This window comes from Hyperolius riggenbachi, chromosome 8 (genome assembly GCF_040937935.1).
Source record: "Hyperolius riggenbachi isolate aHypRig1 chromosome 8, aHypRig1.pri, whole genome shotgun sequence".
NCBI classification, from domain to species: Eukaryota; Metazoa; Chordata; class Amphibia; order Anura; family Hyperoliidae; genus Hyperolius; species Hyperolius riggenbachi.
In genome coordinates, this window is record NC_090653.1 from 132,369,001 (window position 1) to 132,384,439 (window position 15,439).

The window sequence follows — 15,439 nt, forward strand, 5'->3', positions numbered from 1 at the left end:
GCAGAGGGGATAGGATTGATCCTTGTGGCACTCCAAATTGTAGAGGTGCAGGTTTGGACATTATAGGACCTAGGGATACTCTCTGTGTTCTGTCAGTCAGGAATGATCTGAACCACTGGAGGACTGATCCACTGATGCCACAGTACTCCTGCAGTCTGTTAAGCAGGATTTCATGGTCAACTGTATCAAAAGCCGCTGAGAGATCCAACAGGATTAGGATGGAGCATTCCCCTCTGTCCCTTGCCATGAGCAGGTCGTTGCAGACTTGGATGAGGGCTGTTTCACAGCTGTGGTGTTTCTTAAAGCCAGATTGTAGAGGGTCCAGGATGTTGTTTACTGACAGCCTGGTTTCAAGTTGCCGATAGACAGCCTTTTCAATAACTTTACCTAAGAAGGGGAGGTTGGAGACAGGTCTGTAGCTGCTCATAGCATCTGGATCCATGGAAGGTTTTTTAAGAAGGGGCTTGATGATTCCTTCTTTTAGAGAGGTAGGAAACCTCCCTGCTTGCAGAGAGCAATTTACTATTTTGTGAAATGCTGGACCAAGCAGGTCAGGGCATTTCAGCATATGTTTAGTTGGTCCAGGGTCCAGGTCGCAGGTTGTCTGGCGGAGGATGTCTGAGATCTCTTCCTCACTAATCCTTTTGAAGTCAGTCCAGGGTGTTAGGTTGTTTTTGCCACTATTTCCAGGAGTTGAATAAGTCTTAGGTGCTGTGGACTGAATGAGACACCGAATAGAGGATACTTTGTCAGCAAAGTAGCAAGCAAATTTTTCGCATAGCTCCTTTGAGGGAGTTATAGTAGGTTTTAGACAGGATGGGTTACATAGTCTATCAACTGTGCGAAATAGTTGGGCTGGCCTGTTGGCGGCCTTTGCGATCTCCTGTGATAGGTAGGAGGATTTTTTCTTGGTGATCGCATCTTGGTAGCTTTCCAGGTGAGAGACAAGGGTGTGTTTATCTTTTGAATTCTGAGTTTTTTGCCACTTCCTTTCTAGTCTGCACGCTTCTTTCTTTAGGTCCTTTAGTGAGCTGTCAAACCACCGTGCATGGTGAAGTGGTGTAGACCGTTTAATGCGAACTGGAGCAAGGGTGTCATAGGCAGATGACACTGCATGGTTGTACATCAGGACCATGGAGTCTGGGTCTGCGCAATGATTGGTTAATGCGTCGAAGTTGATTTAGATCTGGACTTTGACTGGTCCATCCTAACACATAGATATGTTTTGTTTCAAACCATTCCATTGTTGCCCTGGCTTTATGTTTAGGGTCATTGTCCTGCTGGAAGGTCAACATCCGCCCTAGTCTCAAGTCTTTTGCAGTCTCCAAAAGGTTTTCTTCCAAGTTTGCCCTGTATTTGGCTCCATCCATCTTCCCATCAACTCTGACCAGCTTCCCTGTCCCTGCTGAAGAGATGCACCCTCGAGCATGATGCTGCCACCACCATATTTGACAGTGGGGATGGTGTGTTCAGAGTGAAGTGCAGTGTTAGTTTTCCGCCACACATAGTGTTTTGCATTTTGGCTAAAAAGTTCCATTTTGGTCTCTTCTGACGAGAGCACCTTCTTCCACATGGTTGCTGTGTCCCCCACATGGCTTGTGGCAAACTGCAAACGGGACTTCTTATGCTTTCTGTTAACAATGCCTTTCTTCTTGCCACTCTTCCATAAAGGCCAACTTTGTACAGTGCATTACTAATAGTTGTCCTATGGACAGAGTCTCCCACCTGAGCTGTAGATCTTTGCAGCTCGTACAGAGTCACCATAGGACTCTTGACTGCATTTCTGATCAGCGCTCTCCTTGTTCGGCCTGTGAGTTTAGGTGGATGGTTTTGTCTTGGTAGCTTTACAGTTGTGCCATACTCCTTCCATTTCTGAATGATCGCTTGAACAGTGCTCCGTGGGATGTTGAAGGCTTTGGAAATCTTTTTGTAGCCTAAGCCTGCTTTAAATTTCTCAATAACTTGATCCCTGACCTGTCTGGTGTGTTCTTTGGACTTCACGGTGTTGTTGCTCCCAATATTCTCTTAGACAACCTCTGAGGCCCTCACAGAGCAGCTGTATTTGTACTGACATTAGATTACACACAGGTGCACTCTATTTAGTCATTAGCACTCATCAGGCAATGTCTATAGGCAACTCAGATCAAAGGGGGCCGAATAATTACGCACACACCACTTTGCAGTTATTTATTTGTAAACAAAATTTTGGAATCATGTATGATGTTCGTTCCACTTCTCACGTGTACATCACTTTGTGTTGGTCCTTCATGTGGAATTCCAATAAAATTGATTCATGTTTTTGGCAGTAATATGACAAAATGTGGAAAACTTCAAGGGGGCCGAATACTTTTGCAACCCACTGTAGGTCAGCCCACATTATCCAAAAAGGTATAGCAAGGGTGAGATACTTACCATTGTGTTCTCATGCACTATCCCCTTTACAAAGGAAAAGTGCATATGGATTACAATTTAATTTAATGTATTCTTAACAGCTGTGCAGCTGTGACCTTACCTGCGAAGTAGCATGGAGACACTAGTGCACGAATGCAGGTGTGGCCATATACGTGCAGTATGCCCGCACTTGTGCATGAAGAGGAGTGTGGCCTGGATCTTCAATCCAACAAGCTCTAATCGGATTCCTTTGGTGGGGGGGGGGGGGGGTCTGGAGGAGGCAATGGAGGTCTGAAGGATGGCGTGGGAAGCCTTTACAAGATCCAGAGGCTTCCATCTTCTTAGGTAAGTACTCTTTAACCTGTCTGATCACTTATTATTACTCCACAAAAGTCAGCTGGCAGTGTTTGTGGACCCCCCATTTATGTAGTATGATTGTCATCTCATATTCATGGGTACCTTGAGTTCTGTTTTAGCAGGAAACTCAGTCTGCCTGCTGACATCTTTATAAAGCAACGTGAGTGAATGGTTCGGCAGGGAATAGAAACTGGGCTGACCTAAAAGCCAAAGTGAAGAAACCTCTCCATATACAGTAAGAAGCTAATACAGAATCCAACATCTATCTAAAAATGAAATCTATTTATATGTCAATAGAACTAATGATAATAATAATGTTATTTTTACTTGAATCTCACATGAAAGAACAATGATGTCATATTTTTCAAATTGCCATCACGGATGCAATTTAAAAATTTATTGGCGCGTTACCCTTTTTTATGTGCAGCAAAGTCAAAAGGGGTAATTTCAGTAGCAGGTTTTCTTGTTATTTAAATATCCCTTAGACCTCAATAACAATGAAGCACAATTATCAAAAGCAGTAATGCTCAACAACCAACCACATATCAGTTTTTACTTGTAAGCCCAATTTAATATGCATGCAATGAATTGTGATTGGCTGTCATGTGTTACAAGCCATAGGATTTGCACAATGATGTAAATAAGCCTATAGGTGACTAAAACATAAAAATTATTGAAATAACCCTAGCATAAGTATATAACAATTGATTCTGAGTCTTTGTAGGGTCAAGGTTCAATAATGAATTTCATTACCCAGTGACATAGATATAGACAGTAATTTATATCAGACTGACAAAAATTAGTTTCTTTTTTATCAAGTGACATATATTTGTGCTGTATTCAAAGTTATACTACATAAAAAAAATAGCCAAAGTATACACTGTTATCTTGAAAAAATCATTAACAAAAACTTGGAAGATGAACAGCAAGTGATATATAATAATAATAATATGTCTACTCCTCATGGGAATGATTGAGAAGACTCTATTGCTCCCGTATAATTGTAAATCGCTCATAAGTTCATCTACAAGCTCTAAAGTATTGCAATAGCACATGTTTAGAAGCAGATCTTTGCAAGAATTAGACAGGTAAAATCCATTAGGCACTTGGAGACCTTCCTTGCATCTCTACATCTGTGAACTGTGGCATTTCTGAGCTCTCTGTATTGGGGGTAATAGGAGAGATGACATGCTTAATACGCAAGAGCATAGTAAACAATAGAACCAGGAGGACAGCAAGTAGACCTAGGAATAAGCCCACATACAAGTAGAGGTTGGAATATTTATCCGCTGTTGTAGCTGTTGTTTCTGTGGCCACTGTTGGAAGCTGCTGAACATAGATAGTTCTGTTTCCACGAAACTTGAAGTAGGCTTCAGTCATTGCTTGAGATACTAATGTGTAGCTTCAACTGATGTTGCTAAACCCGTCAGTGAAGGTATTTAAACAAACAAGAAGCATGGGCCTGCTGGCTGGTACAAGCCAATATGTGTTTGTTCCTCAAATGCAGAATACCTTCAGCCATAACTACTAACCCTGTGCCATTAGTTCAAAAATGTCTGCATTTCAAAGTGTAAACCACTGGCTATTAGCATTACATTACAGTAGAGTAGAGTGGGTTTGTAAAATGTATCAAATGGTTCATCACATTTTAGCAAAATAGAAAATTCAGTTCTAATTAATAAAGTTTAGCTGGGATTTGGAGAGCAAAGTTGACGTTTCGGTCTTTCAGGAGCCAATCCCAGAGACTTTTCTCTTCATCATCCGGTTCACTGGTGCAGTAGTTCTGTAATGAGAAAAAAATGTAGAGTATTAACATAAAAAGATGGTTGAGGTTCTGGATCCAACAGTAAAGTCATAGTAAAAAAAAATTGTCTAACCTTATGCCAATTTTTCCTGATTTTTTGCACAACGGACAATAGTTTCCATGTATTTGAAACATGGGTACATGTGAGTGATTAAACCAGCTTTTCTCAACCTTTTTACCCTGGAAGTAGCAGTAGGGTATTGTACCGTGTTAGCCATCAGTAAAAGCAAGAAGTTTTAAATCAGGATGATACCATTTATTTGCTAACTAAAAAGAATAAGAATAAGCAAGCTTTTGGCCATGCAGCCTTCGTCGGGCTTAAATCCTGTTTGTTTGCAGGCTGGTGGTACAGACAGGTTTGTACACGCAACATCAAAAGGGTAAACATAGATTTTATTTTTTTCAAGCATAAATACATGTCATTAAGATGCCTTAAGTGAAACAGAACATCTAAATGGGGTGGGAGGTTGTTAGCTGAGATAAGAATCCTTGATTATACCATGCTCACAGACCTGGGAGTTGGACAGACACAGAGGTATCATAAATTCTGAGTTCACAAGTTTAGCTATATAGGCTGAGAAAGAGTTTAAATATCATCAGCCTCATACCAATATAAAAAGTTTTTGTCCTTATTCAAGCCCTTGTCCACTGCTATGAACCAATTTATACATTTTGTTTCTGCTACTAATCGATCATTTGCCGTTTTGAAGCCACCCTTCAGGGCAGTGACACGAAGATCATACATGCTGTGTCCATTGGAACGAAAGTGTGTAGCAACTGGGAGTCCAGATTTGGTATCGTTAATAGTGTTCCTGTGTCTATTTATACATATGCGCAGAGTTTTTCCAGTTTCTCCCACGTACATAACATTGGAGCATTTAGCACACATGATCAGATATACCAGATTGGTGGAACCACGGGAAAATGTGCCTTGTACTCTGTACTCCTGTTGTGAACCTGGTATTGTTAACCTGCCAGTGGAGTAAATGTGTCTGCAGGTCCCACACCTTTTTTTGTCGGCAGGGTGATGTTCCGTTTTGTTGAGGCCTATTCAAAGCACTCCTGACAATCATCTGTTTTAGATTGTGTGGTTGCCGATATGACAAGAGGGGAGGTTTAGGGAATATCTTTCTCAGTCTGTGATCCTTGTGTAAAATGGGATGAAGTTCCTTAGCAATCCTCCTTAAGATTTCCAGGTGTGGGATGTAGGTGACAACCAAAGGGACACGCTCCTCTTTCTGGTTTTGCTTATACTTCAGAAGTTCAGTCCTGTGGATGATGTTGGCTTTCCTGATTTGGGCCTCAGCCATAGGAGGACTGTAACCTTGTTTAATGAAAGTGTTCTTAAGGTGATCCAGGTGCTTGTCTCTGTCCATCCTGTCAGAACAAATCCGGTTGTACCTTATAGCTTGGCTGTAAATTATAGAGTTCTTAATGTGCTTGGGATGAAAACTGTCATATCTTAGGTATGTGGGGTGGTCTGTAGGTTTGCGATACACAGAGGTTTGTAGGTTGTTACCCCTGATGTATATGGTGGTGTCCAGAAAGTGAATCTCTGTGTGAGAGTAGGTAAGTTTCAATTTGATTGTAGGATGGAAGGCATTGAAGTTCCTGTAGAATTGAAGATCATCCTCACTTGCGGACCAGATGATTAAAATATCATCAATGAAGCGGAAGTAGGCCATGGGTTTTATGCGACATGCATTGAGGTATTCCTCTTTGATTTTGGCCATGAAGAGATTTGCATACTGTGGTGCAAATCGTTAAACCATTGCCACGGCTATCTGCTGTAAATAGAGGTCCTGTCCAAAAGTGAAATAATTATGAGTGAGAATAAATTTGATCAGTCCAGCAATAGGCTTTAAGGTATGCCCTGACCATGAAGATATTTACCACGGGCCGCAATACCATCATCATGGGGGATGTTCGTGTACAGGGATTCCACGTCCATCATGGCCAGTATAGTTCCCTCAGGTACTGGGCCGATGGCTGTCAGTTTGTTGAGGAGGTGGGTGGTATCTTGTATGTAGCTGGGTATTTTACAGACAAGAGGTTTCAAGATGTTTTCCAGCCACCCTGAGATGTTCTCTGTAAGAGTTCCGCTCCCTGAGATTATGGGTCTGCCTGGGTTTCCCTCTTTGTGGATGTTGGGAAGCATGTAAAAGCAGACTGTTCTAGGCTCTTCAGGGATAAGGGTCCTTACATGTTGTCTGATGTTTGCAGGCAATCTGTTAACCATCCTATTGAGTGCTATCCTGTAGCCTTTTGGGGGTCCCCTTGTAATTTGGCATAGTGAGTGGTGTTGGATAATTGTCTTTGTGCCTCCTGGATGTAGTCACTGGTGTTCATTATGACTATGGCACCACCTTTATCCGCTGGTTTAATAATAATGTCCTTATTCTCCTTAAGGGATCTGATGGCCTGTCGCTCCTGTGGGGTTACGTTCTAGGCCAGTGTCTTTCTTTAATTCAGGATCCTGTCAGAGATTCTGCATCTGAATTTGTTGATGTATTTGTTCAGGGCCGGGTTTTTTCCTTCTTTGGGGGTCCGTCTTTTTTTCTTCTTTTTAGATCTGGTGCGTTTTGGCCCATTATCCATTGTATCACAGGCACCCTTATCATGGTAGTGTTCCTTGAGTTGCAGCTTTCTGAAAAATTCCTCCATATCTCCACAGAGTGCAATCCTGTCTATGGGTCTCGCAGTGCAGAATGACAGGCCTTTGGAGAGTACTGACATTTCAGATTCAGTAGCCTGATAAGAGGAAAGATTCATTACACCTGTGGGATGCTCTTTTTCTGCTGCTGCTTTTTCTGCTGCTTTTTCTGATATGGAGGATTTTTCAGAAAGCTACCATTATAAGGAGGCCTGTGATACTATGGATAATGGACCAAAACGCACCAGATCTAAAAAGAAGAAAAAAAGATGGACCCCCAAAGAAGGAAAAAACCTGGCCCTGGACAAATACATCAACAAATTCAGACGCAGAATCTCCGACAGAATCCAAATTACAGGGGGACCCCACAAAAGGCTACAGGATGGCACACAATAGGATGGTTAACAGATTGCCTGCAAACATCAGACAACATGTAAGGATTCTTATCCCTGAAGAGCCTAGAACAGCCTGCTTTTACATGCTTCCCAACATCCACAAAGAGAGAAACCCAGGCAGGCCCATAATCTCAGGGAGCGGAACTTTTACAGAGACCATCTCAGGGTGGCTGGAAAACACCTTGAAACCTCTTGTCTGTAATAGACCCAGCTACATACAGGATACCAGCCACCTCCTGAACAAACTGACAGCCATTGGCCCAGTACCTGAGGGAACCATACTGGCCACGATGGAAGTGGAGTCCCTGTACACGAACATCCCCCATGATGATGGTATTGCGGCCTGTCGTAAATATCTTCATGGTCAGGGCATACCGGTAAAGCCTATTGCTGGACTGATCAAATTCATTCTCACTCATAATTATTTCACTTTTGGATTTACAGCAGATAGCCGTGGCAATAGGTTCACGATTTGCACCACAGTATGCAAATCTCTTCATGGCCAAAATCAAAGAGGAATACCTCAATGCATGTCGCATAAAACCCATGGCCTACTTCCGCTTCATTTATGATATTTTAATCAACTGGTCTGCAAGTGAGGATGATCTTCTCCAGTTCCACAGGAACTTCAATGCCTTCCATCCTACAATCAAATTGAAACTTAGCTACTCTCACACAGAGATTCACTTTCTGGACACCACCATATACATCAGGGGTAACAACCTACAAACCTCTGTGTATCGCAAACCTACAGACCGTCCCACATACCTAAGATATGACAGTTTTCATTCTAAGCACATTAAGAACTCTATAATTTACAGCCAAGCTATAAGGTACAACCGGATTTGTTTTGACAGGATGGACAGAGACAAGCACCTGGATCACCTTAAAGAGGAGCTGTTAGGTATAAGGTCTCAGAGAAAATAAACACATATATCAGTAGCTAAAGATTGGCTGTACTTACATTACATATGCATTTCACTGTCCACGTTTGTACTTCACAGAATTTGTATATAGTATATGCAGAGATAGATGCTCCTGACAGCTCATGGCAGGCTCCATGTTTTTCTGTCAAATGTGTCGTCATGTCCTGCCTGCTTCCTGATCACAGATAAGCTCGTACTTGAACAACACAGTGTGCAGTGAATATTAATGAGCCATGTGGCTAGGAACAATAGCTGACTCCTGCAGTGTACTCTGCCCGAGATTTATCAGTGCTACGCGATTACAAGCTGCTGTAACATCTCATTAGCAGCCGAGGGGAGAGCCCCAGAATGCTTTGCAGTATGGTATGCGGCTTGCGTCTTCTTAAGAATAACAGACTTGCTGATAAGCACACATCAAAGGTAACTGAGATTTTTATCTTCACTAATTGCTTTTGGGCTTCCTTCTAAACTGTTTAACACAGGAGAATAGAGGTTTAAATTAGCTTCTGCAGCCTGACAGTTACTCTTTAAGAACACTTTCATTAAACAAGGTTACAGTCCTCCTATGGCTGAGGCCCAAATCAGGAAAGCCAACATCATCCACAGGACTGAACTCCTGAAATATAAGCAAAACCAGAAAGAGAAGCGTGTCCCTTTGGTTGTCACCTACATCCCACACCTGGAAATCTTAAGGAGGATTGCTAAGGAACTTCATCCCATTTTACACAAGGATCACAGACTGAGAAAGATATACCCCAAACCTCCCCTCGTGTCATATCAGCACCCACACAATCTAAAACAGATGATTGTCAGGAGTTTTTTGAATAGACCTCAACAAAACGGAACATCACCCTGCTGACAAAAAAAGGTGTGGGACCTGCAGACACATGTACTCCACTGACAGGTTAACGATACCAGGTTCACAACAGGAGTACAGAGTACAAGGCACATTTTCCCGTGGTTCCACCAATCTGATATATCTGATCATGTGTGCTAAATGCCCCAATGTTATGTACGTGGGAGAAATTGGACAAACTCTGCACAAACGTATGAATGGACACAGGCACACTATTAACGATACCAAATCTGGACTCCCAGTTGCTACACACTTTCGTTCCAATGGACACAGCATGTATGATCTTCATGTCACTGCCCTGAAGGGTGGCTTCAAAACGTCAAATGATCGATTAATAGCAGAAACAAAATGTATAAATTGGTTCAAAGCAGTGGACAAGGGCTTGAATAAGGACAATAACTTTTTATATTGGTATGAGGCTGATGATATTTAAACTCTTTCTCAGCCTATATAGCTAAACTTGTGAACTCAGAATTAACGATACCTCTGTGTCTGTCCAACTCCCAGGTCTGTGAGCATGGTGTAAACAAGTATTCTTATCTCAGCTAACAACCTCCCACCCCATTTAGATGTTCTGTTTCACTTAAAGAGAACCCGAGGTGGGTTTGAAGAATGTTATCTGCATACAGAGGCTGGATCTGCCTATACAGCCCAGCCTCTGTTGCTATCCCAAACCCCCCTAAGGTCCCCCTGCACTCTGCAGTTCCTCATAAATCACAGCCACGCTGCTGACAAACAGCTTGTCAGAGCTGGCTGTGTTTATCTCTATAGTGTCAGTCTGCTGCTCTCCCCGCCTCCTGCAGAACTCCAATCCCAGCCTGCATCCCTTCCCTCCCTGCTGATTGGAGGGAAGGGACGGGGGCAGGGACCGGAGCTATGCAGGAGGCGGGGGAGCAGCTGAGACTGACACTACAGATGTAAACACAGCCTCACAGCATGGCTGTGATTTATGAGGGATTGCAGAGTGCAGGGGGACCTTAGTGGGGTTTGGGATAGCAACAGAGGCTGGGCTGTATAGGCAGATCCAGCCTCTGTATGCAGATAACATTCTTTAAACACACCTCGGGTTCTCTTTAAGGCATCTTACTGACATGTATTTATGCTTGCAAAAAAAATCTATGTTTTCCCTTTTGATGTTGCATGCATAAACCTGTCTGTACCACCAGCCTGCAAACAAACAGGATTTAAGCCCGACGAAGGCTGCATGGCCAAAAGCTTGCTTATTCTTATTCTTTGTAGTTAGCCAATAAATGGTATTATCCTGATTTAAAACTTCTTGCTTTTTACCCTGGAGTAACCCTGCAAATAATTTTGGAATCTCAAGGAACCCCTGCAAATATTTTTTGGATCTCAAGGAACCCCTGAATTTATTTTGCAAGAGGAATGGACATTAAAACTAGGTGTGGCCGTTTATTTCACTACCCCCTCTTACAATGCCCCTTATTATACTGTTTCCTAATTCCAGTGTTTTTGTTTTTTTTATTAATGTGTTCATTATTATTCTAACCCCAATTTAGTGCTTCTTTATTCAGTATCCCTTAATTCTGTATGTGTTATCATACTTCCATGATGGGGAAAATGCCAAGGAACCCCTGCAGAGTACTCAAGGAACCCTGGTTGAGAAGGCCTGGATTAAACAAAAGATGTACACCGTGATTACAACCATCAAGGCTGAGTGCCATGATCGTCTGAACTCTCATTTGCACCCATGCCGTGTTCCCACAGTAGTAAGATGGATTGGGGGATACTTGTTCATCAGGTTGCGTTGCCGTGGGTTCCCAATCTATCTACTGTTAAGTATGTACCTAAAGTAATGGTAAAATTGCTGTGTTGCCTGTACGTGGCAAATTTATGGATATTTTGTGAATTTGTCCCAAAGTCAAGAAAGCAGCCATTACTAGGAGATCCCCTTCTCCATAAATTATTTTTATTTTTTATTGTAGAGAATGTAACCAAACCAACACAAAATAGGTGTGGACACCTCAAAATCTTGCAGTAGGAGTGACTTGTGCACGTGCGCACATCGCTCCTGGCAGCGGGCGCCAGTGCACACATTGAATTTTTACTGGCCAATCACTGACCAATTTTACCACCTCCATGTAGCATGATGGACAACCGATCCTGAATACTATGAACAGATTGTTTAGGTAAGTGCTCATACTACATGGAAGTGCTAAAATGTGCCATACATTGCCAATCAAAGTTGCATGTGTGTACAAGGCTTTACTGTGGCATCAGTCAATCAGACCACTGAGCTTCAGCCTGGCCTGTTATAGCTGTCCATCATTTAGTAGCAGGTGTGCTGAGTTATCCCTTCGCATAACTTTTGTTATGAGAATTAGATAAAGCCTATAAATCGCAGTGTGATTTAAAAAAAGAATCTGTACAATATCTACTTATTTTTATGCATATGAGGACTAGTTTTTATCAATTAACTAATCAAAATCTTAATTTGTTTGTATTATCAGTCCTTGTTTCCCTGAAAATAAGACACTGGCCTCAATTCACTAAGCTTATCTCCTGTCTTTAATAACATTTCTATAGGTATCACCATGGTGATGAGGCAGGAAGTATTCAGGAAACGTTACCTCAGGAAAACCTAAAGTTAACCTTTAGTGTATATAGCCAGATTCCCCCTCTGCTCCCTGCTAAATAAGCCCATGTGGCTGTCAGACTTGCGGATGCCCCATGCAGCAGACCTGCTCTCCCTCGCCCGCCTGCCCGCTTTACAACTTCCACTGCTTCCGGTCCTAGCCCCCTCCTGCAGAAAGTCTGAATCCCCCTAAAAGAAGCCTTAAGCGGCAGACCTGTTCTCCCCCACACACCCCTGGCCGTTTGCAGGCTCACTTTACCTCCCACTGCTACTGCTCCTGGCCCCTTTCTGCAGAAAATCCACATCCTCCTGTTTATCTGAAGCATAATTCACACCGCAGATTAGCGGTGACATGTTGTAAAGGCAGCTAATGTATCCAATAAGAGCTTTGCTCTATACAGGAAGTGATCTCGTTTACTTCCTGTATAGGGCAGCGCTCCTATTGGATACATTCACTACCTTTACCACATGTGACTGCTAATCTGCGGTATGTAAATTATGCCGGAAATAAACAGGAGGATGTGGATTTTCTGCAGGAAGGGGCCAGGAGCAGTAGCAGCTGGGAGGTAAAGTAAGCCTGCAAGCCGGCGGCCCCCTTGGGAAGGGGAGAACAGGTCTGACGCGTAGGGCTTCTTTTAGGGGGATCTGCAGGAGGGCCAGGTCTTATATTTCGAGCATACTCAAAATACAGTGTATTTTGGGGGGATTTCTTAGATTTGGGGAAACACTGTATTTATTCTATCCCTCCACTGTTTAGCACATAACCAACACACAACTCTGAGAAATAGAAAAGTATGAGGTAGATAAGAAGTTTAAGAAAAAATTGGCTTCATAACTGCTGCAATGTTCTAGAACTGGAGAACAAGTTGAGAAGGTTGTTTAAATCAATTGAAACATTCCTCAGTCACACTTACGAGGAAAGACCTGTAAGAGAGGATGCAATTAATGTGTATCCATGGCGCCACTGAGAAAACTTTACAGGCATCATGTTCGGTATTAGGTCTCGTGTAGAACACAAGGTCATGCTCTTTGGTTTGGAGATGAGTGACATTCTCCATGTCTGCTTGAAGGCCAGCAAAATGGAATAAGATATGTAACTAGCCGTGTTCCAATCCTATAGTCTAATTGGATGAAATTTTCCCGCATAGAAATCTCATGGGCATCATTATTAATCAATGTAATTGCAGTGCCCTGATCCCACTGTGGTGCTTCCTCATGATGCAATTTTAACTTCAATACAAGAGCACGCCATGCTGCACTTTGCCTGTGTTTGCATTTTGGTTCATGTCTAAGTGAATGCAAGAAAATTGCATAGCAATTGCAGTACTATTAATTATGATTTTCCTATGCTGCAGAAAGACCCTCCCCTTATCTTAGGAAAATTACAAGCACAATTACACCATGGATAAATGGCAAATTGTGATCAGATCTCAGCTTGTTTGCTATAGTGATCTCAATATACAGTAGAAAAGGCCCTTGAATGTACTGTAATGTTTCCTTAACATCTAATGGCAACACAGTGAATTGTGTGTGGTTATACTGTATTAGACACGTTGCTGAAATATCAAGTATTAAACACAACCAAATGTCTCTGTTTTCCACAGATGTAATAAATACTGTTTGGCACAGAGGTCATAGATACTCCTTTTTACCTTAAAAAAAAATTATGGTATAATGAATTGGTTGTGTAGTAGCAAAGAAAATATTCTCTTATTTTTATTTTCAGTTATATAGTTTTTTTTAATAACACTGCATCATTCTCTAATATTTGCAGTTTACGCGCTACTCAGCATTCTAAATGATTTTACAGAGCAGGCTATTGAACTTTTGAACTGTTCTCTGTAGGAAAAAAAACAATACAGTTAGAGGCACTCAAGATAATAAGCTTCAGAAGACAGAGCTCTCTGCAACTTTGAAAGTCGTGGAACTCAATGGCTGTTTTGCATAGATAACTGGAGTTTCTTAATTTTTCCTGTAGTGGAAAAAATATTAGACTTATGTCTCTGCTCCTAATATTTTATTTCTTAGCTGTACTACACAACCAATTCATTATATCATAATTTTTTTTTTCGCTTCAATTTCTCTTTAAAGTGAACCAGTATCCATCTTTTCATGAAGTGAGACTCTGACCCGAGTTATATATTTTACTCGCCACTCCCAAGTACTAAGCTGCTTTTATTGGTCAACTGTTACCATCTCTAGTCATAGGGTATTGGTGACACAAATGGTGGGCCCTAGTCAGGTGGCATATGACCAATGGTAGCAGCTTAGCAGGACTCTGAAGTCAGAGCAATTTTTTGGGTACCTGGAGTCAGAGTAAGTGGTTTCAGAATAGCTATATCTATAGCCCTGCAAGGGCTGTGGAATCGAGTTGGGGATTCGGAACAATTTTGGATAACTGGAGTTGGAGTCAGTGGTTTCATAAACTGAAGAGACTGAGTTGGAGTCAGATGATTTTTGTACCGACTCCACAGCCCTATGCGAATAACTTTAAGTGCTTCTTTCCAGCTTACCTAGCCCTTCAGTAAAACCGTACATCAAACCCATTCTATTGGTAAGATGTAAGAGACATGTCCTAGACATCATGTTGTGCATGAAGTTCTGAGACATGATAGGAGAGAAACCTAGATGGTTAGTAGTTTCTCTGCTATTTTGACACTTAAAGGACTACTACATGAAAATGTACCCCAAAGTCAAGCCAGATAATGGCAGCATTCCTAACTACAAATTGCAGAAAATAGAAGTTCCTTCCCCACTTGGTTTTCTTTAATTAAAAAGCATTAACTTCTCTGCAGTAACTGACAGGTCATACTATTTGCTGCTCTCATTTTGCCACATATCTTAATCCCACTCCTTTAGACCCACCTTTTACTTCACCTGATCATGCACTGGATCATGCACTGCAATCTGCACAGATAATTGTGTGGACAGGAGAACTGCTAGATCTTCTACTACCTGGGAGAGTTGGCATAACAATCACCTACTGTGGCTCTGGGAAGCAGTGTCTGGAAGAACAGGTGTGGCAGTTTGGTAAATATTAAGTATGACTGCCTACCATGAACTGTTAATCCTACACACATCATACACACATCATACATGTGACGGCTCAAACAACCATTTCTGATGGTTTCAACTAACAGTGTGATGTTTGTACAGATGTCCACCATCAACAGAACTTGCTATCGTACAACACAACAACAATCAACAACAGCAGAATTATTGAATGATTGCTTTGGCCTGGCATGCAGGGGGAATCTCCAACTTCTTATCTTCATCCTCTCTTCACAAGGGCTGTTCAAGGCGTAAGTATATGTACGCGGCCGCTGAGCTGGGTGTAGGGTGAGCTGAATGATGGGTCAACCCGCTGGCACTTAAATCCCCCTGTGGTGTAAAATACTATTCCTGGTCACCCTTGGTTGTCACAACTCAGAGGGAGTTCTAATTCAGGGTCCAGCAATCGCCAG

General features: G+C 42.1%; 1 protein-coding gene across 3 annotated transcripts in view; it reads right to left on the bottom strand.

Annotated features, from left to right (window-relative positions):
- Positions 1 to 2,747: 2,747 nt before the first annotated feature.
- SERTM2 (serine rich and transmembrane domain containing 2) overlaps positions 2,748 to 15,439 on the bottom strand; it is a 74,507-nt gene continuing 61,815 nt past the window's right edge. For 2 of the 3 annotated variants that reach the window (XM_068249598.1, XM_068249599.1), the window contains exon 2: positions 2,748 to 4,531. In XM_068249598.1, the coding sequence (XP_068105699.1) occupies positions 3,847 to 4,128 (282 nt within the window). In that variant the 5' untranslated portion in view covers positions 4,129 to 4,531 and the 3' untranslated portion in view covers positions 2,748 to 3,846. Of the gene's footprint in view, positions 4,532 to 12,234; positions 12,311 to 15,439 lie in introns of those variants that run through there. The other variant, XM_068249600.1, reaches the window with a different exon arrangement.